At 39.2% G+C, this 24,875-nt stretch overlaps 1 protein-coding gene across 4 annotated transcripts in view; it reads left to right on the top strand.

Moving 5' to 3' along the window:
- Positions 1 to 24,875, top strand: part of MITF (melanocyte inducing transcription factor) — a 223,077-nt gene that overhangs the window by 179,258 nt on the left and 18,944 nt on the right. For all 4 annotated transcript variants that reach the window (XM_065933304.1, XM_065933303.1, XM_065933302.1 and 1 more), the window contains exons 3-7: positions 10,198 to 10,425; positions 11,471 to 11,554; positions 13,703 to 13,798; positions 22,510 to 22,627; positions 24,807 to 24,863. In XM_065933304.1, coding sequence (XP_065789376.1) covers positions 10,198 to 10,425; positions 11,471 to 11,554; positions 13,703 to 13,798; positions 22,510 to 22,627; positions 24,807 to 24,863 — 583 coding nt within the window. The remainder of the gene's footprint in view (positions 1 to 10,197; positions 10,426 to 11,470; positions 11,555 to 13,702; positions 13,799 to 22,509; positions 22,628 to 24,806; positions 24,864 to 24,875) is intronic.

Raw genomic sequence — 24,875 nt, 5'->3', positions numbered from 1 at the left:
TGAATGCTAATTCTGTTTTCTGTGTTTAAAAAAATCCTGGTTTATTTAATATGATATAACCATGCATAATGATCTATATGGTCCTCAGAATTAAGGACCTGTAAATGCATGGTTTTCTCTTAAAGTGAGTAATGGATTAAGTTTATTGGGTCTTGCTGCTTCTCTCATAGGAATTTGATTCTGTAAGTGGTGTTTTTAACCTGGGATTATTCATACTCTGCAGGCAGATGGCTGCCACCCTTTAATCTCTCATATTTCTATTTGGCTGAGATAAACACTTGTTCTTTTAATACTCAGACCTTGGGTTTATTTTAGTTTGAGAGAGAACAAATAATATATATACTGTGAGTTTTCTTACAGTAATACTCCCCCCTCCCTTTTTTTTTTTAAGACTGCTGAATACTGTTTGTCCTAAATACCAAGTCTGCCCACTTTGCAGTTTATAGTAAGTCTTCTATTTTATAGGTCATTAATTTAGGATAAGAAGCTTGCTAGGAACTTTTGGTAGCACTGTCTACTTTATTCTATTATAACCTCACAGTTTTAGAGAAATAGATTTAATCTCCTTTCCTCATGTGCCCATTTCCTATGCATCTTGTCTGAATTCAGAGAGTCTACAAAGTAGTAAGACAGGAAATGGTGTTAAACTGTGCAGACCAAAAACAATGCAATATAAATTCATGCATATTTTAGCATGCATAGGATATGGGAGTACACTCCTGGATGTAGTTTTATCTTTGTCTCTTTACTCATTTAAAGTCCTTGATGGAAATTGATCAGCAGTGAAGGAGTTCCATCATTTGTTACTGGGCATAGGAGGCAAGGCCCTTAGTTTGTTTTCTAAACCTGGCGAGCCTTTTCACTTTTCCTTTTAGAGTTTGTTTTATAGCCTTTAAAATAGGGATAATTAAGCATATCCTCTGTTCCTTTGTCCAGTTATTTGGAAAAACAACTATAAAATTATTTATGCAAATTGTATTTCTCTTTTGAAAAAAATCACCTCATTCTTCAAATCTTGCTGAAACTTCACCATAGTACAAAAACTGAATTCTAGATTGGTAAAACTTTCTTACAGAGCAAGGATTGACATTTTCTCTGAAAATCCAGATAGTAGATATTTTAGACTAGGAGCCACGTGGGTCTGCTGCTATAGTGTGGGAGCAGCCATGGACAACATGTCAACGAATGGACGGGGCTGTGTGCCAAGGAAACTTTATTTATGGACATTGAAATTTGGATTTCATAAAATTCTCATGTATCATGAAATATCATTCTTCTTTTCATGATTTTCAGCCAGTTAAAACTGTAAAAATCTATTCTTAGTGTTTAGGTCATGCAAAAGCAGAGAGCAGGCCTAATTGGGCTGGTGGGCAGATCTCTGTGATAGGGAAGAGGACCTGGCTGTATTTAAGTATTTAAGTATTTAAGTACTGATTTTTTTTTTTTTTTGCATATGATTTTAAAAAATTGAAGCGTAGTTGATTTACATTGCTGTATTAGTTTCAGCTGTACAAGAAAGAAAAATCTGAAAAAGAATATATGTGTATATTCTTTTTCAAATTCTGTTCCATTATTGGTTATTACAAGGTACTGAATATAGTTCCCTGTGCTATACAGTAGGACTTTATTTTTTATCTGTTTCATATATAGTTGTGTGTTTCTATGAATCCCAGACTCCTGATTTATCCCCCCAACCCTTGCTTTTCTTTTTGGAAAATCATAAGTTGTATCCCATGTCTGAGAATCTGTTTTCTGTCTTTTAAATATGCTCATTTGTATCATTTTTTAAAAAATTCTTTATATAAGTGATAAGGGCTTCCCAGGTGGTCCTAGTGGTAAAGAGCCCACCTGCCAATGCAAGAAATGTAAGAGACATGGGTTCAATCCCTGGTTTGGGAAGATCCCCTGGAGGAGGAAGTGGCAACCTACTCCAGTGTTCATGCCTGGAGAATCCTGTGGACAGAGGAGTCTAGCAGGCTATAGTCCATGGGGTCACACACAGTCAGGCATGACTTAGCACATATAACTGATACTATATGGTGTTTGTTTTTCTCAACTTACTTAGTATGATAAACTCTAGGTCCATCCTTATTGCTGCCTGTGGAATTATATTATTCTTTTTAATGCCTGAGTGGCTCAGTGATCAGTGCAAAGGAATAGAGGAAAAAATAGAATGGGAAAGACTAGAGATCTCTTCAAGAAAATTAGAGAATCTAAGGGAACATTTCATGCAAAGATGGACACAATAAAGGACAGAAATGGTATGGACCTAACAGAGGCAGAAGATATTAAGAAGAGGTGGCAAGAATACACAGAAGAACTGTACAAAAAAGATCTTCACGACCCAGATAATCACAATGGTGTGATCACTCACCTAGAGCTAAACATCCTGGAATGTGAAGCCAAGTGGGCCTTAGGAAGCATCACTACGAACAAAGCGAGTGGAGGTGATGGAATTCCAGCTGAGCTCTTTAAAATCTTGAAAGATGATGCTGTGACAGTGCTGCACTTGGTATGTCAGCAAATTTGGAAAACTCAGCAGTGGCCACAGGACTGGAAAAGGTCAGTTTTCATTCCAATCCCAAAGAAGGGCAATGCCAAAGAAGTTCAAACTACCACACAACTGTAGTCATCTCACACAGTAGTAAAGTAATGTTCAAAATTCTCCAAGCCAGGCTTCAGCAATACGTGAACTGTGAACTTCCAGATCTTCAAGCTGATTTAGAAAAGGCAGAGGAACCAGAGATCAAATTGCCAACATCTGCTGGATCATCGAAAAAGCAAGAGAGTTCCAGAAAAACATCTATTTCTGTTTTATTGACTACGCCAAAACCTTTGACTGTGTGGATCACAACAAACTGTGGAAAATTCTGAAGGAGATGGGAATACCAGATCACCTAACGTGCCTCTTGAGAAATCTGTATATGCAGGTCAGGAAGCAAAAGTTCAAACTGGACAAGGAACAACAGACTGGTTCGAAATAGGAAAAGGAGTACCTTAAGGCTGTATATTGTCACCCTGCTTATTTAGCTTATATGTAGAGTACATCATGAGAAACATTGGACTGGATGAAACACAAGCTAGAATCAAGATTGCTGGGAGAAATATCAATAACCTCAGATATGGAGATGACACCACCCTTTTGGCAGAAATTGAAGAAGAACTAAAGAGCCTCTTGATGAAAGTGAAGGAAGAGAGTGAAAAAATTGGCTTAAAATTCAGCATTCAAAAAACTAAGATCATGGCATCCGGTCCCATCACTTCATGGCAAATAGATGGGGAAACAGTAGCAACAGTTGCAGACTTTATTTTTTGGGCTCCAAAATCACTGCAGATGGTTACTGCAACCATGAAATTAAAATATGCTTACTCCTTGGTAGGAAAGTTATGACAAACCTAGACAGCATATTGAAAAGCAGAGACATTATTTTGTCAACAAAAGTCCGCCTAGTCAAGGCTATGATTTTTCCACTGGTCATGTATGGATGTGAGAGTTGGACTATAAGGAAAACTGAGTGCCGAAGAATTGATGCTTTTGAACTGTGGTGTTGGAGAAGACTCTTGAGAGTCCCTAGGACTGCAAGGAGATCCAACCAGTCCATCCTAAAGGAGACCAGTCCAGGGTGTTCATTGGAAGGACTGATGTTGAAGCTGAAACTCCAATACTTTGGCCACCTGATGCAAAGAACGGACTCATTTGAAAAGACCCTGATGCAGGGAAAGATTGAAGGCAGGAGGAAAAGGAGATGACAGAGGATAAGATGGTTGGATGGCATCACCGACTCAATGGACATGAGTTTGGGTAAACTCTGGGAGTTGGTGATGGACAGGGGGACCTGGCGTGCTTCAGTTCATGGGGTTGCAAAGAGTCAGACACAACTGAGTGACAACTGAACTGAATGCCTGAGTAACATTACATTGAGTCTATATACAACATCTTTTCTATCCCTTCATCTGTTGATGGACATTTAGGTTGCTTCCATGTCTTGACTATTGTAAACAGTGCTACTAAGAACATTGGGGTACGTGTATTTTTTAAATTAGAATTTTCATTTTTCCTGGATATATGCCCAGGAGTGATTTTGCTGGATCTTATGGCCACCCTGTTGTTAGGGGTTTTTTCTTTTTGTTGTTGTTGTTGGAGAAACCTCCATGCTGTTCTTTGTGGTGTGTATACCAATTTACATTTCCACCAACAGTGTAGGAGAGTTCCTTTTCTCCATACCCTCTTCTAGCATTTGCATTTGTCCGGATATGGTTTTGATTCTTCTCTCTTAGGTCAGGATTTGTATGCTTGTTGTCTTTCTTTTTTGTTAAGGAGAACTTTGTCCAGGTTGCAGTGAAAATATTGCTGAATTAGATCTTGCGTTCTGGGCCGTTGTTTTCATTTATGGTGGTATTATAATTGTGGGACTGAAAAGAATCTTGTCACCTCTCATACATGACCCTAGGCAAGACTTTGGGTGAGTCATTTCAGAATGCTAGCTGTTTCAGAATGTTCTCTGTTTCATTGTGTTCTAAGGGATGATGGTTATGTTAGTGACCATCTCTGTACATTGTCCTTTAAAAATAGTATGAAGAGAATAGAGGTTTGGGGGGTACTGTGCTGCGTGTGCTTAGTCACTCACTCGTATCCAACTCTTCGCGACTCCCTAGACTGTAGCCTGCCAGGCTCCTCTGTCTATGGGAATTCTCCGGGCAAGAATACTAGAGTGGGTTGCCATACCCTCCCCCAGGGGATCTTCCCGATCCAGGCATATAACCTAGGCCTCCCTCATTGCAGATGGATTCTTTATTGTCTGAGCCACCACGGAAGCCCGAGTATACTGGAATGGGTAGCCTGTCCCTTCTTCAGGGGATCTTCCCAACCCAGGAATGGAACCAGGGTTTCCTGCACTGCAAGCAGATTCTTTACCAGCTGAGTGACCAAGGAAGCCCTTGGGGGTGGTAGTGGATAGCATCTGATTGAATTAGAATCCATTTTAATATTTCTTTTACTTACTGAACAAAAGAACACATTCTCTGTCTAAACACAAAGTGAGAAATCTGAAAGCTTTGTTGACTTGTTCAAAAAGTAAAATCCATTATAAAGTAAAGAATTATGGGAATATTCACTCAATTCTATTTTTATTCTGATCTACAAATAGTAGAGGTAATAGAAGGGCAGTGGATATCAATTAGATGGGGATTTTTGTTTCTTTCGGTGAATTCTTTTGTCAGCCAATTTGATGGTATCTGCAGGCACCATCTTGCACTGATGTGCTCCAGGGTCTCTTTAGAATGAAGCCGATGGGAAATAGCCTGTCAGTGTCACCTGGGAAGTGGTAAAACTAAACTGTGACAGCTAGAAAGTGATTCATTCCCATTCTTTTGCTATCAGTTCAGGATCTGAATGAAGGAAGGAAAAAGGGAAAAAGACAGAAGTAATAACAGAAAAGTTAAGTTTCAAAGCCATTGGATTTTTGCCCTTGACCCAGATAGCTCACATACTTACTTATGTGAAATATAAGTTATGTCAATAAAATATGGTGTTTTGATAGAGTGAGAAGTAATCCAGCTTTATTTTGTGGTCTGCACTTCAACTTCTCAACAATACCCAAGTTTTGGCATCTGAATTCTATAATACAGTTGGTTTGAAGGACAAAAACCTACAAAAATTAGCAGGAAATCATACCAATGTTTAATGCCACATGTGTTTTCATTTGCCTCCCTGTTTGGCTGTTTAAAAATGAATGAGAGGGAAATCACTAACTAAAAATCTATGGTTTAGGACAGTTGAAGACAGAACATTACATTTATATGGCTTTTAATATAGAGAAAGGAAAGACTTCCCTGATGGTCCAGTGGTTAAGACTCCGCGCTTCTAATAGGGGGAGAGGATTTGATCCCTGGGCAGGGAACGAAGATCCCACATGTACAGTGTGGCCACATAAAGCAGTCTAAAGACTATAGTATAGAGCCTCATAATAATGTTATGGAAGTTGAAACTCCAGTACTTTGGCCGTCTGGTGCGAACAGCAGACTCATTGGAAAAGACCCTGATGCTGGGAAAGACGAAGGCAAAAGGAGAAGAGGGTGGCAGAGGATGAGATGGTTGGATATCATCACTGATTCAGTGGACATGAACTTGGGAAAATTCAGAGGTAGTGAGGGACAGGGAGGCCTGGTGTGCTGCAGTCATTGGGGTCGCAAAGAGTTGGACTGACTTGGTGACTGAACTACGACAAAAGCAATGCTATGAGAAATTAGGGTAATTAGTGTTTTTAAATTGAGGCAAACAAAACACACAGTGGCTTTGTTATGTACCACCAACACAGTGGGCAGTAGCATGGCTAGGATGGGGTGGCTACAATGCTATAGGTAGATCAGAGCTTCTCAAAGTGTCATCCGAGAACCCTGGGGGTGTCCAAGACTCCTGCCATTCCACCAGGTCAAACCTACTTTTATAATAATAACAAAATGTTATTTTCCTTTTTTTTAATGCTCATCTCAAAGAGAGTACTATGCCATTTTATATTAGGGACTTGAGCATCCTTGGATTTTGCTATCTGCAGAGGTCTTAAAACCCATCCTTGTGGATTCCAAGGATAACTCTATACAGAAGAGTTTAACAGAGGCTACATAATGTATTACAGTATCAATGTTCTCATGTCCAGCGGACTATATGCTAGTGAGCTATCTTGTGTTTTAAAAATTTCTGTTTTAATTCCTAAGATGATACATACAGATAGATATAACCCACATAAACACAAGAAATTCAAGAGTTTAAAAGCGTCCTAAGGCAGAAAAGAAAATTTGAAAACTGTTGTTTGAGATGGATTGCTAAGCCTAGTAGAAGTGTGGTTTCATTTAATGCCAAGAACACCTCTGGCAGGCAGGTTCTCTTATCACCCTTATTGAGCATATGAAGTGACGAAGACCTGGAAAGATTAATATCGTGCAGAAGGTCACGTAAGTAGTAAGGTACGAAGTCTGAATATGTGATCCCAGGTTTCTAATACTTAATTCTTCTGCTGACTGTGCCACCACACATGATGTGCCTCTCAGAGAAACACTAGGAATGGAATGGCCTGTATTTGATACTAATTTTTCAGAAGAAGAACTAACTTTAAAGAACCTCGGTGCTCCTGGATTCTTGGGCCCCAGAATATAGAAAGAAAGAGTCTCCTTGTGGACAGCATAGAGCAGAGACCACATTTCTGTTGAGTCCAACCAACAAGTGTGTTTGATTTGTCTTGTACAGAATGAAAAATCAAACAATTAGGTGTCATTTTCATAATCTGGGAGTTTTCATTGAAAAAACAAGTTCAGACTGCAGGCTAAACTGAAAAATGGAAAAAAATGTAACTCAACTGGAATGGTATTCCCACAGGGCCACAGTCAGTTACAGATTATGTCAGCTGTTTTTTGTTTGTTTGTGTTTTACATGAAGCCCGTGCGCTCTAGTTTGCTACAGACCTCACCAGTCCTGTGAGGTCTGTGTATAACCCCACAGATCATGACCTCTTTATGTTACCTGTTTAGGTGTTGGATTGGTGATGTCTGGGGATGTTCTGTCTTCTCCATAATGTTTATAGCCAGTCTGTTCTTAACTTAAAAAGACACTGACGGTAAGAGGGAAACAATACTGAGCACCCCAACCTGGTTATAGTAAAGACCTTACCGACAGTGCTGAAAAACAACAAGTTGCTTTTTTCCTTACTAAAGCCTGAAATTCTGATTCATTTAAAGAATAAGGATCTGCCAGTGAATTAACATTTATTTTTAAATGTGCAGCCGTTTCTTTTTTAAGTGTAATAGTGAAATAAGCACATTACACCATTGCCCTCATTTTATGTTTATTTTAGTAATGTCTATTGTCCTCATCATTATCATGTCTGGACCCTTTATGAAACTTAAAATGTTTCTGTGCACGTTAGATCAGCCATTTGAAACAACTTGAGATTGTCAACTAAAGGACTTTATTAGCCTGGGCATTTGGACAAAATTATTAAATTTCAAATTCTTGTACTTAAAAGTATCTCACCATTTCAGCAAGTGCCTATCAGCCATTATCACAATTTTAAATATATATCTGTTTGTGTTTTTCGCCCTTTGCTTCACCCCAGACTCTCAGTGTCATAAAGCTGACAATTATATCTACTTGCTCACAATGTTCATTCTTTGCCTGGAACAGGATTAGCACATAATAACATTAAATAATGGAATGAATAAATGAGCAAATATACAAATACCCCAGTTGTGTATATGATAAATGTTATTCTTCTCTAGCACCAAGAATTACATTAAAAGATTTTCAGTGAAAATTGTTATGCTTCCTAATTTGAGGACTAAATTGGGGAGATGTGTATTTCTTATTTTCCACGTGAATATATATCCGAAAGTGCCTCTGTGGAGATATGTATTTTTCCTTTTCTATTTAGAATAGCTCCCCCTTTTCCTGATGCAAGATCAGGAGGAAATTTATTTATCTATCCAGCTAAGAATAAGATGCACCTTGAGACCTGGATGCAAGGTGAGACTGCTGAACTCGAAAGTTCATCAGGGACTCCCGCATAATAAATGCCAGTCTTTCTGTGTTTGGAAGGGGCCGAATTACTCAACCATTAGAAAAGTCTCTGTGTAGCTTTTAGGCAGTGTTCAAAAGAGGGCATCTAGCTCTTAACCTATTGCTGAAAGAGAAATAGCATTGTCTATTAATACTACTGGAACTAAAGATGAATAGTGAATTGGCCTTGATCTGACAGCGAGTTTGACTTTGATAGCTCATCCCTTAAAAAAGGTTCTTTTATATTTATGAAAAAAAAGCATGACGTCAAGCTGGGTGGGATGGGGGGGTTGATATCAATATTTAAGAGCAAACTCGTAGGGCTTCCAAAAAAAAAAAAGCCCTTTGTGTGAACTTTTCTTTTTTTTTACATGCATAACTAATTAGCTTAGGTTATTATAAGCAGGGCTGCTGTGATGAAGTTTCCGGTGGTGTCTTGGGACACCTTGTTTGTAGTGTTTTCTCTATGCCAGTCTACGAATCGGAATTATAGAGAGTAGAGGGAACGGATAGTCTACTGTTTCTCGTTGGATTGGGGCCACCTAAAACGTGGTTATGCTGGAAATGCTAGAATATAATCACTATCAGGTGAGCTTTATTCTTATATTCAGCCTCTGAAATGTACTTAATAAATCGAGTGTTTCGCCTTTTCGTGTTACTGTTGCAGACACACAGTTTTCAGTTGGTACGTGTCTTCCCATTTAATGTTGTTTATTGTTTGATGCCATAAGCAGTGATCCAATGTAGTTGTGAACAGGGTAAATATTAGGAGGATTTTTTTCCCCCTTGTGCGTGGCTGTATTCTCCCCATGACTCCTATTCATAGCTCGTAAGATTAAATTGTGTTTCTCAAGGAAAAAGTGACTATATTGAGTATCATTGATTTTGTTTAAAAGCTTCATATTCTCTATTAATGTCTTATAAGAAACAAGGTGAAAATATTTGGGTGGCTTAATAAACATGCCTTTAAAAACACGTCCAAAGGAAAAAAAAAAAAGACAAACAAACACATCTATAGAAGTGTTTTCTGTATTTGAAAGAAACTACTTCATGTGGAACTGCTTTTTATGTTGAGTTTAAGGTCTTAATTAAAATGTTGAATACTCATGTCCAAATGAAAGTGGGAGGAATTAATCTGCAACTGGTTGATTTAATCATCAGAATGTTTCTGTTTATGTTCTACAACCATTTTATAGTTGTTTCTAAAGGAGGTTTGTTTTTTTTTTAAACAAAACAGAAAGCTGTTATATTTGCCAAAGAAAACTGAAATAAGTTATACACCTTCTTCTGGATTATTGTTTTGATCTTAATAAACTCTTTCAAGTGTGTTTGAGAAAATTATTGCCCTACAGATAGTTGCAGATTTTTAGCTATTACGCATGAGAAGAAGGGCACAAGATTTTAAAGAGATGGACCGTTAATTAGCAGGGAAATGAAACCAGGCAGGGTATTAACCCAAATCCGAAGAGTTAGCCTTTAAACTTCAGTAATAGCAAAATCCATCAGCACAGTGCCTGGTACCTAATAGGGGCTTAATAATCTATTCTGTTGGCGGACTGGCCTGTCTCATGTTTGTGCCTGAAAAGAAGAGCTGTCCAAAACTCACCAATAACAACACTTTCTTCTCTTCCCTCCATGGCTATGTTCAGGTGCAGACCCACCTCGAAAACCCCACCAAGTACCACATACAGCAAGCCCAAAGGCAGCAGGTAAAGCAGTACCTTTCTACCACTTTAGCAAATAAACATGCCAACCAAGTCCTGAGCTTGCCATGTCCAAACCAGCCTGGCGACCATGTCATGCCACCAGTGCCGGGGAGCAGCGCACCCAACAGCCCCATGGCTATGCTTACACTTAACTCCAACTGTGAAAAAGAGGTAATTCATGTCTCCTCCCCTCTCCTTTTTCTTACACTGAATGACTGTCTGTTGGATCTCCCTCCTGCACTTGACTGTGGACTCTAGTCTGTCCGCGTGGCCACCTTCAGCGGCCTTTGTCCCAGACTCCCCATGCTAGCTGTCATCCTCCAGCCTCTCCTCCCCGTCACTGGCTTATTGGGTTCTGGCTCCGGGCAGGGGACTTGGCCCCCTCGGAGCAGAACCCGGAGGCGAGGACCTTTTGCCTCCTATCCCGTTTCCTCTTGTTAGCTGAGTGTTCTCTTCCATGCCTTTCCATTTACAAAGCATTGAAAATGCAGGGAGAGAAGGGAAGGTGGAAAAAGGACAGTAAAAATAGAAAAGGTGTCGGACAGGCAGTTTAGAAGTTCCGCTTGCTGTGAATGTCTGGAATATTATTTTTATTTCTCCCTGAGCTGGAAAGGAAAAACAAAAAAAAAGCACAGAGTGTGCATGGCTGGATCGGAAGAATATAGTACATGAGAATCTACCAGAGAAGCAAAGATTTCCTTGCTGGGTGAATTCGGTTTCCTTAATAAATTGCTGCTGCTGGTGAAAGCTGCTTTTTATAAAGGCTGGGTTGGAGACAAGACTCAAACATACCTCAAAGCTAATTGTGGCACCAAAATTTGAAGCGTACCTAAAAGGCAAGTTGTGACTTAATGCCTCTTATTTCCAAATTATGAGATGATGAACATCATTTTAATGGAGTTTGACTGTCCTCTGAAATGTTCACTTGATTTCAGAGGTAACCCTTCTAAAGTTTGGTTGATTTTAATTTCTAGAGGGACTAAGTCTTCTCCCTTTTGCCCAAACCAACCATCTTATTTTGCTCTGTCCATGCTTGTCATCTGTCAGACTGATTTGATGGAAGTTCTTCCTTCCTTATTTCATTTCTTGGTCACATTCCACTTTACTGGAGAGCTTAGTTCATCTTGTTGCTACGCCATCAACCTCGTGTGAATATGTCACTGAACAGTCATTTGCCAATCAAAGTCATGGGCTGATTTTGCTTATGTTTTTGCAGGGATTTTATAAATTCGAAGAGCAAAACAGGGCGGAGAGCGAATGCCCAAGTATGAACACACATTCACGAGCATCGTGCATGCAGGTACTGAATGACTCGGCAGCCCAAGGATATAACACTTTGTAATGAGGATCTATATTTGTGGCTAATCACACCTTCCTAATGACTTTGGATTTTTGCACCCCCCCCCCATTGATCTTTTTTTTTTTTCAGTTGAGAAAGCTATGAACAGTGCTGTTTTCTTCATTATGTCTCATGATTTAAAAACTACTAGGGAAATGATACTAAAATGTATTTTCCCCTGAGTTGCCGTAAGGTGTTAAACAGTGCTTAAAATATATAAATTTTAATAAATAAAATGTAAACTGCTGTCCTTCATTTAGTTACCATCATCAAAGTATGTTATACAAATTTATGGGTTAGCAACTTGGCCAGAATATCTGTAAAACCAAGATGTGTGTATGTGTGAGATCTATATAGTTTTACAAAATGAAATCTCATGGAAAATATGTTTGGAAACTTTATTTATTTATTTATTTATTTATTCATTTAATGATAATTCATGAGTATTTTCCCAAGCAATGAAAAGTGCTTCTGTGACATCCTATTTAATGGATATATAAATTACGTTGCATCCATATATTAATTATATTTGTATATTTTAAATATGTGCGTGGATATATAAGAGGAAGAATTTTTTTTTGCTTTTTATCAACATGTATGACTCTTTTCATAAGAGAACAAATTATTTAAAAAATTCTCTCACACTAAAGCCACTAATTTCCTTTCCCTGAAAAAAAAAAAAAGATTAAATATTTACAAAGAAAGGTTGCTCATAAGTCTTCTGGCCCATTTTCCAGTTTACCACTTCACTTGGAAAGTCGTCTCTTAAACAGGACATACAGTTGGTGTCCCTGGAAAGGAAACAGTACTGGCAGTTCCTCAAAACTGACCTCCGTTTATTCTTCTCTGGAGTTGCTCAGTGACACTCATTTTTTGAATGTATGCTGTATTCTTGGCACTGTGAGCACTTCATATGGTTTGTCCTGAAATCTCACAAGAATCCAATAAGGGCATGAATATTATTAACCCCATTTTACAGGTTGGCACACTGTGACTCTTAAAGATTAGGGGCAATGATCCAGACCAGAAAGTGGGAGAGCCAGGGTTCTGAGAAGCCCCATGATGTTGAAGCCTGTCTTCTTTAACTATGGCAAAAAGGCACACAGAAGCATCCCTCTGAGTTCTGAGATTTCACTGTGTACTTGTGAAGCACTATTAAGACCCAAGCAGATGTTTGCATGCTTGTGCACGTGTGCACACACACATACACACACAATACACACACACCAAGTAGATCAAATACATGATGTTTACAAAGAAATGTTTTCACAGACTTGTCTTTGCAACTGCTGCAATGCGCGTGTAATCACTGTTGTTTATTATCGTGACTGATGTTTTGGTACTTCAGAAATAAAATTGATCTAGAGGGAACGTCAGCTCCACGATTGTAATGATAACCTCGTCCTGGACTCTCCTCCGGGAGTGCCAAGCTCACTGGCAGGCATACAGGGAGAGACTTGGTTTACAAGTCATTGTCAGATTAGTGCAGGGCTAAACCAGTGGCCTGGGAGCCACAGTGCCCCGCACACCACTATGGGAACAAAAGGTTGAATAGCCATCCGTGGGTTTTTTTTACTCCAAGGAAGGTGTGGGAAATGTACCGGATATAAATTTAGATGAGAAAAGGAAAAGGCAGCTATCATTCAAGATGAAGTTTCTTGGTTCCTCTTTCCTGTTTAGGGCAGGCAGTTTTATACAGCAGTTGAAAGCATAGTTCAAACTGTGGCTCTAACCCTTCTTTGAGGTGTGACTTTGGGCAAGCTGCTTCTCATGTATCTCACCTGAAAAGTTGCTGTAATAACAGCATCTACTCTGGTAGGGTTATTGTCAGGGTAGATCAGTTAGTCCATAAAAAGCCCCGAGCACAGTGGCTGGCACCTAGTAATCACTCAATATGTGCTGGTTGCATATATCATCCTTCTCTTCGCCTGTTAGCATTAATGGTCTTCAATAATGTACTCCTTTGGAGAGGAAGAGGACAGTTATCTCTTAGACTCTAACTAAAGAGTGTTACTTCTTTAGATTAGGAAAGACTGTGGATCTCTCTTTGAATTGCTTTGCACAGTTTTTGCTTATATCTGTCTCTCTTCCATTGCCTTTTTCCCTCAGATGGATGATGTAATTGATGACATCATTAGCCTAGAGTCAAGTTATAATGAAGAAATCCTGGGCTTGATGGATCCCGCCTTGCAAATGGCAAATACGGTATTGGTGATCTTTTTATTTTTCTAAAAGAAAAAAAGCTTGAGATATTATTTCCAGTGCTTTTTCCCTGTTCCTGAATTTTCAGTTTCTCTTTGCAAGTGATTCATTGAGAAGTTAATTCATGAGGCAGAGAAATATCTCAAGATCACAGATAAATGACTCAGACATTAGAAATTCAGAATTTCTCGTGAGTTTATCAGTAACCCCATAAAAAAGCTCTACATTCCCTGGAGTCCAAGTTCACTTTCAGTAACATGCTAGGTTTTCTAACTCCCCTCGACATCTGATGCCCATCTTAGTACACTGCTGCCAAGGGAAATACCGTGTGCTGTTTTATTTACAGTGGTTTTCTGGTCGGCCTGAAAACATAATGCACTTTTTAAAGAAGATCCCTTACTATTGACAGGTGATTAAGTGACGTTCAGTTTGCCCCTTTTCAATGGCAAATTTATTCCAATTTTAGTTCATTAAGCAGGAGTCATATTTGCTCTTCTCTGTTAAGTATTCCCGTCTGCAGTTGGAGCCTTGCCTGTAGAGTTTATTTTCTTTCACTCCTTCCATTTGTGTTTTACTCGGTTCTTGCAGGAATTCCTTGAGTCATGTTGGGATGCTATCATTGCTCTCCGTTTTAGGGTTAGGAAAGGTTAGTTTGTGTTGCCCTAGGTTATATAGCTTAGATGTGTCAGAGCTAGCTGGGACACGGTACATCTTTGAATGCCTAGTCCCATCCTTTTCTATTTTCTATACAAGCAGTGCCATGAGACTGTCGTATTCTTTAGTAATTAGTATGTTTTGGGGGGTATACTATTTTTATTAACATTTAAATTTCACCAAGAGTTCAAGAATATGCTAGCCTTCTGTTCAGATTTTTGAAATGAAAATAAAATGGACAAACAGCTTTAAGGATGCAGTATATTTAACACTGCATAATATATTCACCAGCTGGACAATCTAGGGGGTGGTGTAACTATACACTTAGGAGACGAGACCTGGAATTGGAGGAAGAACCTACCATTCAGGACTAGGCAGAGGACTCTGGTTGCTGACAGAATCTCCCCTTGACTTCAGACTTGACACAGACCGACCAAATCTATCAGTATATACAAACCAGTGAGTTCAGGACAGTTACAGGATAGATTGGCCAGAGCTGGTTTGGATTGTGGGAGCCAGTCTGAAGCAAGCAAGATTAGTTGGAGGATGGGAATGTTGCAGTTGAAGTCCTGGATCAGTAGATGAGAGCAGTCATCTTCTAAAAATCACTAATTTCCATACAAGTTCCTAAGATGTTTTCCTAAACAGGGTAGTAATTGGTTTTTAAAAGATTGACTTCCATGGTGGTAAGAGGGTGAAAAGGAGTTGTTAGTGGTTATAGAAATTCAGATTTGCAAGATGAAAAAGTCCTGGAGATGTGCTGCCCAACAATGTGGATATACTTAACACAATTGAACTGTACACTTAAAAATAATTAAAAATGGTGAATTTTAGATCATATTTTTTTAACCACAGAATTTTTTTTAAAGACTAAATTTCCATGATAAATTTCCTTGGCAAGGGAATGTGGTAGCTTTTACTTGTTTTTACCAAAATCCCTAGAAAACCACTTTTTTATAGTTACATTTTCTTTTCTATCTTGATCCAGTCCTTTAAGTCACCTTCTTGAAGTCTTGAGGAGTAAGGACTCTCCTCAAAACCTCTGAGTTTTTACTAGATTGCTTAGTTTTGTCAATTTACTACCCATTTAAACTCCCCCCCACCATTTTGAAAGAACTAAATATTTTTTTTTTAGCAAATGTTTCCAGGCCAAACTCATCCCACCCTCTTTGAGCCCTGGGTCAGCTTCTGTGGATCCTTCTTGCTTTCAGCTTTATGCATCCCATGAGACAGACTGTGCTTGTCAGTAGTCAGAATCCTAGGACGAACATGAGCAAAAACCTTGGAGGAGCTTGCGTTCAGGAATTTATAATTTTTAAATATACCCATGGGGTCTCTAGGAGTCGGACATGACTGAGCGACTTCACTTTCACTTTTCACTTTCATGCATCAGAGAAGGAAATGGCAACCCACTCCAGTGTTCTTGCCTGGAGAATCCCAGGGACGGGGGAGCCTGGTGGGCTGCCATCCATGGGGTCACACAGAGTCAGACACGACTGAAGCGACTTAGCAGCAGCAGCGGTCCCCTTGCAGCACTAATTAGCAATGGCCAAGTCATTGCAAATTTCAGAAGAACTTTGCTGACAAGGGTGGTAATTTTCCAGTGGCAGCAAATGGATACCTGCGCATACTCAGGAGAACTATAGGATTGACATGATTCTTTTAAATTATTCTTTTTTAAAAAATTTTCCTCAGTGATGAGGACCTCGGATGTCATCTGATCTAACCTAGTACTCACTGCCTTAATTTTCTCTTGCATATCCTTTGTATTCCCCTCCAAAATATCAGGCTTTCAGTTTCTTGAAAGCTTCCAAATCCACACTCATAAGTGAAGCAGTGTAACACGGTGATTGGGAGTTGAAAATTTACCATCAGACCTGGATTCAAATCCTAAGTCTGCCATTTACAGCCTGACCTTGCACATTACTTAGTTTCTTGAAGTCCTCCATTTCCCTATTTGTAAAGTGGAACTGATCATTGTTTCTCCTTGACATGGTCATCTCCTAAATTATGAATTGTTGTTGTTTAGTCATTGAGTCCTTTCCAACTCTTTTGTGACCGCACGGACTATAGCCCACCAGGCTCCTCTGTCCATGGGATTTCCCAGGCAAGAATACTGGATTGGGTTGCCGTTTCCTTCTCCAGGGGATCTTCCCAATCCAGGGATTGAACCCCTGTCTCTTGCATTGGCAGGCAGACTCTTTACCACTAGCCCCCCGGGAAACCCTAAAGTATGTACAGCCTTTAGCATTGGAAACATAACTTGTACTCAACAATGTCTAAATTATTCTATATAATTTATTATAGTTTAAATAATTTTGATAGTATTTTATCTGGGTGATATTCACTCAGCACCTGTAATATGCCAACTCTATCTATGTTAGAATAATGTCATGCTCAATAATGGAAATATTTCTCATAGTGAGTCCCTCTGTGGATGTGGATCCCAATTTGCACCGTGGAGAACCTGTCCTTGTGGCAACCCTCTGAAGACATGCCCTTTAGATTGAATACCCATGTCTCCTTGGTCAGTCTACCCTGGAATAGATATCCTGGTCCATTTGCTCCTGAACTCACTTTAAGATTGATGTAGCCTTTGTTAGATGCCTCCTATGTGACTCAAGTCTCCTTCCTGGTCTCACTGGGCCTACAAGCTTAGAAAAGGAGACCACTTCAGACTGTGAATGAAGAAGGAGAATTCAGAAGCAGAGAGACTGTCTCAGGGGCGTTCCCAGATAAGAAGGAATCCCCAGGGCAGACTTTAATTAATTCCCAGTCAAGAGAAGAATAACCTGTAGCACCCTCAGGGGTCACTGACTTTGTCCCAGACCCCATTTCTCTCCTGTGTTCTCCATATCAGAGCTTTCCCACAATGAACTATTGAGGCATTTTACAACTGGCAGGAAGACACTGTAACACAGAAGTTAGGAAAACAAACTCTCAGCCAGACATCTGAATTCAGTACATACTCGAGTGAGTTGTTTGTCTTTGCCTCACTTTCCTTCGCTGGAAAATGGGGATCATAATAGCATCTAAAACAACAGAACCTATGCCATCACTAAATGTTAGTTACTAGCTCTTATTCTTGATTAAGTTGGATATTAGTTGTTAGAATTAAATAATAGAACCACTGCAACTTACAAACATTGTAATTTTTTCCCCACCGTGGAGTTTAAACTTAATATTCTTTATGTTGGGCATTTTTTCTTTCTATTTGATTCTTTGAAATGGTCTATTTCAAGTTAACTGCTTTAAAAAATAAAGTGGAAGGAACACTTAGAGAGGAAACTATCCTAGAGAGGGAACTATCCTAAGGGAATTGGAGTCTAGAAATAACTATTCTCAGAGCACAAGGGCCCTCTTGTACCATCACAAACAAAGAATAAAAGTCCCAGTTTACTTGTGCTTACAGTACTTAATTGATATTCAGAGAAGGGGACCATCCAGGGAGAAAAAAATAATAACATTTTGCAATTATCATTTACTTGGAAAAATATTCATTTTGGTGGAGCAGAACATTGAAGAACTTGATTCAGACAAAGTTTAGGGAACATACGCACGTGTGTCTACCTTCTCTTTATTTGTCCTAGTTGGACTGTGTCTTTTATCTGTCCATTGTATAGCTCTGGCACTGGAAGTGAAATCTTGTCCATCAGGTTAATGTGCTGGATAAAAACCCCGTAAAGACACAATGTATTCATGTTAACAGAAGGTGTGCTTCTTCTTCCTTAGCTTTAAAAGTGTTATTTTGACCTAGTAATGAAGTTAACTGTGTTTATGGGGGAATTTTTCAAAATGATAAAGGGAACCACTGTGTCTTTTCCTAAATTTGCATGGCTAGGAGACTGATTTTTAGTTAGAAATCCATATTATTTTTATCAGCCTCCCTTTGAGTAGCTTTCATAAGTATCGGCTGTTAATATAAAGAGCCTAAGCCATCATTTAGAACAGTCTTTCAACCTTGGTACTGTTGACATTTGGAATGGATAATCCTTTGTTACGGAGACTGTCTTGTCTGTTATAGGATGTTTAGCAGGATCCCTGGCTTCCTCCCGCTGGAGGCCATTCACACCTTGCCATCCCACAGTGACAACTCAGAATGTCTCGAAACAGTGACAAATGTCCCCTGGGAAAAAGGGGCAAAATCACCCCCAATGGAAAAATATTTGGAATATGGAGTGGTCACTTTAGCCGCACACATCCCCTCATTTCTGTGCTTAGATCTGCATTGCAATCCATGGGATGCTTGGCAATTCATGTGGCAGATAGTTCTGTTAATCAAAGTGAAAATTAGTTTGACTGCCCAAAAACTGTGACTTCCCTGGTAGCTCAGACAGTAGAGAGGCTGCCAGCAATGCAGGAGACCCGGGTTTGATCCCTGGGTCGGAAAGTTCCCCTGGAGAAAGGAATGGCAATCCCCTCCAGTATTCTTGCCTGGAGAATCCCCGTGGACAGGGTTGGATACAACTGAGTGACTGAACAGCGAAACAGTTTATCAGTCACTTTAAAAGCAGGTACTCTGTTTCACTGTGCGTCCATCTTCAGTCATGTCCGGCTCTTTGTGACCCCCGTGGACTTAGCCCGCCAGGCTCCCCTGTCCATGGAATTCTCCAGGCAAGAATACTGGATTGGGTTGCCTTTCCCTTCTCCAGGGCATCTTCCCAACCCAAAGATCGAACTCGCATCTCCTGCATTGACAGGCAGATTCTTGATCACCGCACCACCTGTTTCACCCACTTTATCTTCTTTACTTTTTACAAACCCCTGTGAGATGGATGATATGACTGCTACTTTTCAGAGAGGGACATCTCACCTCCCAGCGTTTAATATCATTTGGTGGGTCAGAGACAGGCAGCTTCTAACCTGAGTCACTGGCTCCTTAGCCCAGGATGTAAATGACTGCACTGTTCATTTGTAAATTTGAGTACCCACAGTTAGTGAGCAACTGGGTTTTTATTTGCTCAGGTTCATTTGGAGATTAATTGAAAATTGCAGTTTTTAATTGATTGTTATCAACAGGTTGAGTCTGCCCTGCTCCCAATAATACAATTAACATGTGATGTGAACCTCCTATCAAAAACCTGCACTCGGAGTAATACATTGATGTTCCTTTTGGTAAAGTCGCATGATAAGTTACACAGATTGCCTTTTAACTTCTGTGCCTGGCTCAGAGTAGGCACCCACAAAATTAAGTTTTCCTCCGCAAAATATCCCAGTAGGCTCTATAATGCCCACTCCTAACCAGCAAGATTGGAAAAGCTGCCTAAGCGAGAAGTCTTTTCAAGAACTCTCCAGAGGGTTATAAGCTGCCTTTTCAACTGGAAGTAATGATGTTTGACCTCAGTGGAGTGCCCGATAAGGCGTCTTGTTCCAGAGATTTTAATTCATCTCTCTTTTTGGTCAGCCCTGCTGTCCGTCCACACAGTCTTCTCTGTAGTTTTTAACCCCTGCTCAATCCATTTCTTTCTGAGTTCTCCCCACTTGCACCCGACTTGTCCATCCTTCTCTCTCTCCCCCAGTCTTGTGTTTGTGTCTCTGTCTTCCTGTTTCCACCTGTCCCCTTGCCTCTTTCTTTGTCTCATCCCAGTTTTCAATTCTTTCACCCTTTCTTTCTCTTTTTTGAGTCTGCATTTATTAAGTATATGTATGCATAACATCTTCCTTTAGATTGTGGTTAGAAAATATATTCTTATCCTGGAGACGTTTATAACAGAACATATCTGTTCAGTATCGATCCAGTGCTAACTTAGAGGTTTTTTTTAAAGTTAGTTGTATTTATCACTTGCCTATTATTTATTTCTAACAAATTATCATAACAACACAGTTGCATGCTTTGCACACAGTCTGCACATGTGATCTTTATTTCTCAAGCCATGGAAATAATTGTTTTTAGCTTGTGGCGTTGAATCTCAAGTCACATTATTGGTTTATTAATACCCGACAGTTCTTCCCAAATCTGAAATTCCAGAAGGATAGGAAGATAACTTGAGCAAACTCCAGGAGACAGTGGAAGACAGGGAAGCCTGAAGTGCTGCAGTCCATGGGGTCTCAAAGAGTCAGACATGACTGAGCAGCAACAAAGAAGGAGGAGGTTAAAGCTTTGGAATCTCGAAGTCTTACCAGATGCCATACCAGCTTTATAACTTTTGACTCTCTGACTCTGCAGTGCTGTATTGAGACATCTGAGCCTCTTTCACTTTGCTATATTAAGTTGGACAAGAATAAAACTAAACACTCACAGGGCAAGGCTGACCTGAGAAGATGACCTGTTTCATATAAAACCACTAAGTGAAAAGACAGCTAGTAATCATGGTCACTTTTTTATCAGTTCCTTAACTTGAGGCCCTTGAAATACGGTTCAAGGGCATTTTACATTATCACATTTCCATATGTACGTATAGTGAGATATCTGTAATCCATTTCATATGCATAATTTAGATGCTGTCTTCATAAAGGAACAAAAGACTGAATGGAGAAGAGAGATGTGTTCTGCTGATCTGTCCGAACAGCCCCCTACCCCAATCATACTAGAGCAAGTGTCATATTAACCTGTTGGAAAACATCTTCTTCTCTGCAGTCTTCCCCCATCTCTCTAACTAGGGGTTTAGCTCATAGAGTATTTATTTAGAAGTCATGACAGGAATATGATACCTGGTGAGTGCCAATGGAGGAAGCACATTTGATTCTATCTTTATTTCATGGTATCTTTTAATCTGTATGTTAGTGGTTATTTGAAAGAATGACACATGCTATGTTGTGAAATAGCCTCTACTAGGTACATCTGCATTACTGAGTATTTTAATCATACTTAAATGCTATCTACATTTACTTTTCTCAGTAAAAAATTCAGAGTGTATAATCAAGTAAAGGAAGAGCTGAAAGACATAAACTCTCATCTGGTAATGATAGTTTCAGAAATTATTCGAGTTAAGCTGGAAATGGGAAGTTTCTGCCATGGAAGTAGTGAAATCACTTAACTGTTTCCCAACAATTAATACTTAGACCTTTATTTCAGGGATTGGGAAAAGGAAATGTCTTGGATCTCATATGTTTATAAAACTGGGTACATCAAACTCATAGCAGAGAGCTAGTCACAGGGAAATGCTTACGTGACAAAGAGAAGTCATTGTTGGGATAAAACAGATTCACTGCTTGAAAAATATTAAATTCAGAACAAGAGACAAACACTCTTAAGCTCGTTTGGAAAGGCTCAATATTTCTTTCTTTTTTTTTTGAGTTAACATTTTGTTCTTTTATGAAAGTCAATGGGCTCCCTCTTGTGGCTTTGTGAAAGATTTCAGTTTCAGGGAAAATACCTTTTTAGTATAATGGTAAGGATACCATTTCTTTTCCAATAAGGAGACACTTTTCGCTACTTTGCTTTGTAGAGAGAGAGAGAGAGGAAGAAAAGGAAGGAAGAAAGTTGACTCTGATGCAAAACTGGACTTGGCTACAAAGCTATGCCACATAGAATACAACTTATAATAATAATAGCCAGTATTTACTCAACATCTACCATAAGCTACTTGATGCTATAGATAATGAGTTCACCACATTATCCTTTGTCTCGATGCTCACGATAAACCTATCCAATGGGTTGTATAGTGATGTGATGTGTGTGAGATTCTGCCTCCGTTCCTTAGGGAGCCCCTAAGGAAACCATATATCTGTGAACAAATGAAATGGTAAACATCTCATTCCCTGTATTAAGGAATATTTTTTACATGAAATCATTTCTTTTTTTAAAATCAGTTTTCCTTGGAGTGTAGTTGCTTTGCACTGCCGTGTTAGTTTCCGGTGATGGGCACAGTGAGCCAGCTGCACATGTACATCTGTCCGCTCCCTTTTGGGCTTCTTTCGATTCAGGTCACCGCAGTGTGTTGAGTAGAGTTCCCTGTGCTAGTCAGCGTGATGTTCTCATTAGTTTTCTGTTTTATACCTAGTATCAATGGTGTATATATGTAAATACAGTCTGGAATAGGATATGGGTTTTAGCTGACGAATTTAGGAATCATTCAATGATTCATTTCCGTTACTGTTTTTTTTTTTTCTCTTTCCAGTTACCTGTCTCTGGAAACTTGATTGACCTTTATGGAAATCAAGGCCTGCCACCCCCAGGCCTCACCATCAGTAACTCCTGCCCAGCCAACCTTCCCAACATTAAAAGGGAGCTCACAGGTAAATACTCAGCAAATGTGCCTCTTCCTGGAGGTTTTCGGTTCGTGTTCTGTTGCGCAAAGTTATCCAAGTCGTGACCTCCAGAACTATTTCCAACTCACACACATATGTTTTTAGGTCTGGTTAAGACTTTGAGCTGGGTTTTAGTGTGGAGTATTTATACTTGGAAATCCTGGTTTCCAGTATTACTTGAGATGCTGGGAATTGCCCCCCGCCCCCTTCCTCCATGACTGCCACCATTGTGTCTGTGGCCGCTGTCCCCTTTGGGGTGAGAGCGGCAGGCTCCCAGTCTGGATTTTTCCTCGCCCTTAGTAGCATTTGAGTTTGAGAACTCTGGTCTGAATTTTCCTTTGACACACGTTCAGACCCACAGTTGGGACAGACTAAGGCCATATTTCTTACCCCTTAAGATGCTTCCTGTTACTTTTGCTCTATCACATGCAAAAGATTCACTCACAGATTGAAAAAATAATTTATCAAATGGAGCAGTGGGTATCGTTTGCTCTTGAGGCAAGTGTGAAATTACCTGTTTCGCCATTTTTGTTCAACGCTTTAGGGAAGGCATTTGGCCATTAAAACACGATGAAACTGCATTAGAACTGGCATTCTACCCTGCTGGATTTTATGGCCTTCAGCTCATCTGAGCCCTTTTTATTATTTGATCTTTGCATCCTACAGGATTTGGTGAATGGACTGAGACTATGGAATATAGATTTGGTGCAAAAAAATTCCTATTCTATTTAAGCGTGTCTTTGAAAGAACAAAAACAAAAGTTCAGAAAATTGTGGCAGGAGAAAGACATTAAAAAAAATAGAGACATTGATTTGGTTTTTAAAAAGATGAGTAATAAATACATAAAAACCATCAAAAGCCAACAAACACATAGATATCGTACCAGGAAGTAATAATACAATGAAGTTTTAGAAAACATAGCTAAATGAAACTTGTATTAAATAATGATAAAATATGGTTAGAGTGACATGCATAAAATTTTTGAGTGTAAAATGGAGTTTTGAATTATGTATATGATTATTTCTTCAGAAAGAAACCACAGCAGCAGGGGGAAAGAGGATATAAGAAATAGGTGAAGAGGGTGTACATTTATTAAATTTTTTAAAAAGCAGGTATAACAGACAGTACCTCTAGAGTCACTGGTATCTTAGAAAATGACAGTCTGGACAAGGGTAAAATGGCAGGAAAAGGAGTAAAGGGAAAAGAAATGAGGTTCTGAACACTGATAGCTTGGGAAGCAGCACGCTATACACAAAACAGAATAGGCTTACGAGTCAGCAAATCTGACCTCAATCTGTTATACATTATAATAATATAATAAATATGCTATAAATTATGCCAAAAAGATATCTATTTTTAAATACAATTCTGAATTATGATAGTGTCATGTTTTTATATCACTTCTGAAAGGAAAGTAACAGAGGAGTCCCGAATCCCCAGGGTTAGTCAAGCAGCTTGATTTGTTTTCCTTTGTTTCGTTTTACTGTAAGGCAGCAAATGATCCCTTATCGCAGAGATCGCACCAGAGTTGCTATGCAAAGAGATCAAATGGAGTTGTCACCCAATGCCTCTGTCCCAAATGCCTATTTTTGTTTTTATAAACTCAGACTAGTAAATAGTTGCCCTAGAAGTCATTGAATCATTTCGTTCTAACAGGTTCTGATGGAACCTGGCTCAAAGTTCTTAAATAATGAGTTCATTTCCGTGAACCAGTTAGAGATCCAGTTTTGGAGCTTCTTGCCTCAGTTTCTGTCTCAGTGTTAACACATCAAAGAAAGACCGAAAAGTGCTGTTGCCTGAAAAGAAAATTTGACTGCTGACAATCCTCTATTGACAGCAACTTCTCATAATCTCTGGTTATTATTTTTTTGTTGTTCATACCTGTTGTTCCAGCCTGTCAGACATCTCTGTAACTGGTCTTCTACCATTTTGTAGAAGCTAAGTTTTTGCATTTGTTGGATATATATTGCTTTTGGGAAAAAAAAAAATGAAGTCTTTGATTCAAAGTTAAAAAGTTTTAAACTCTGTTTTTATTTATAGTTAAGTCAGATAAACATCCATTTGTTTAGACAATGAAGTGTTTTTTTAGTTTACACCACTGTGTGCCTTGAAAGGTTTTGATTTCTAATGACTTGATTCATGTGCACAACGTGTATTTTTCCCGCAGAGTCTGAAGCGAGAGCGTTGGCCAAAGAGAGACAGAAAAAGGACAATCACAACTTGAGTAAGTTGCTTT

This window comes from Muntiacus reevesi, chromosome 4 (assembly GCF_963930625.1).
Source record: "Muntiacus reevesi chromosome 4, mMunRee1.1, whole genome shotgun sequence".
In the NCBI taxonomy this organism is placed as follows: Eukaryota; Metazoa; Chordata; class Mammalia; order Artiodactyla; family Cervidae; genus Muntiacus; species Muntiacus reevesi.
The sequence above is the reverse complement of the archived record's forward strand: the minus strand, read 5'-3'. Positions and strand labels throughout refer to the sequence as shown.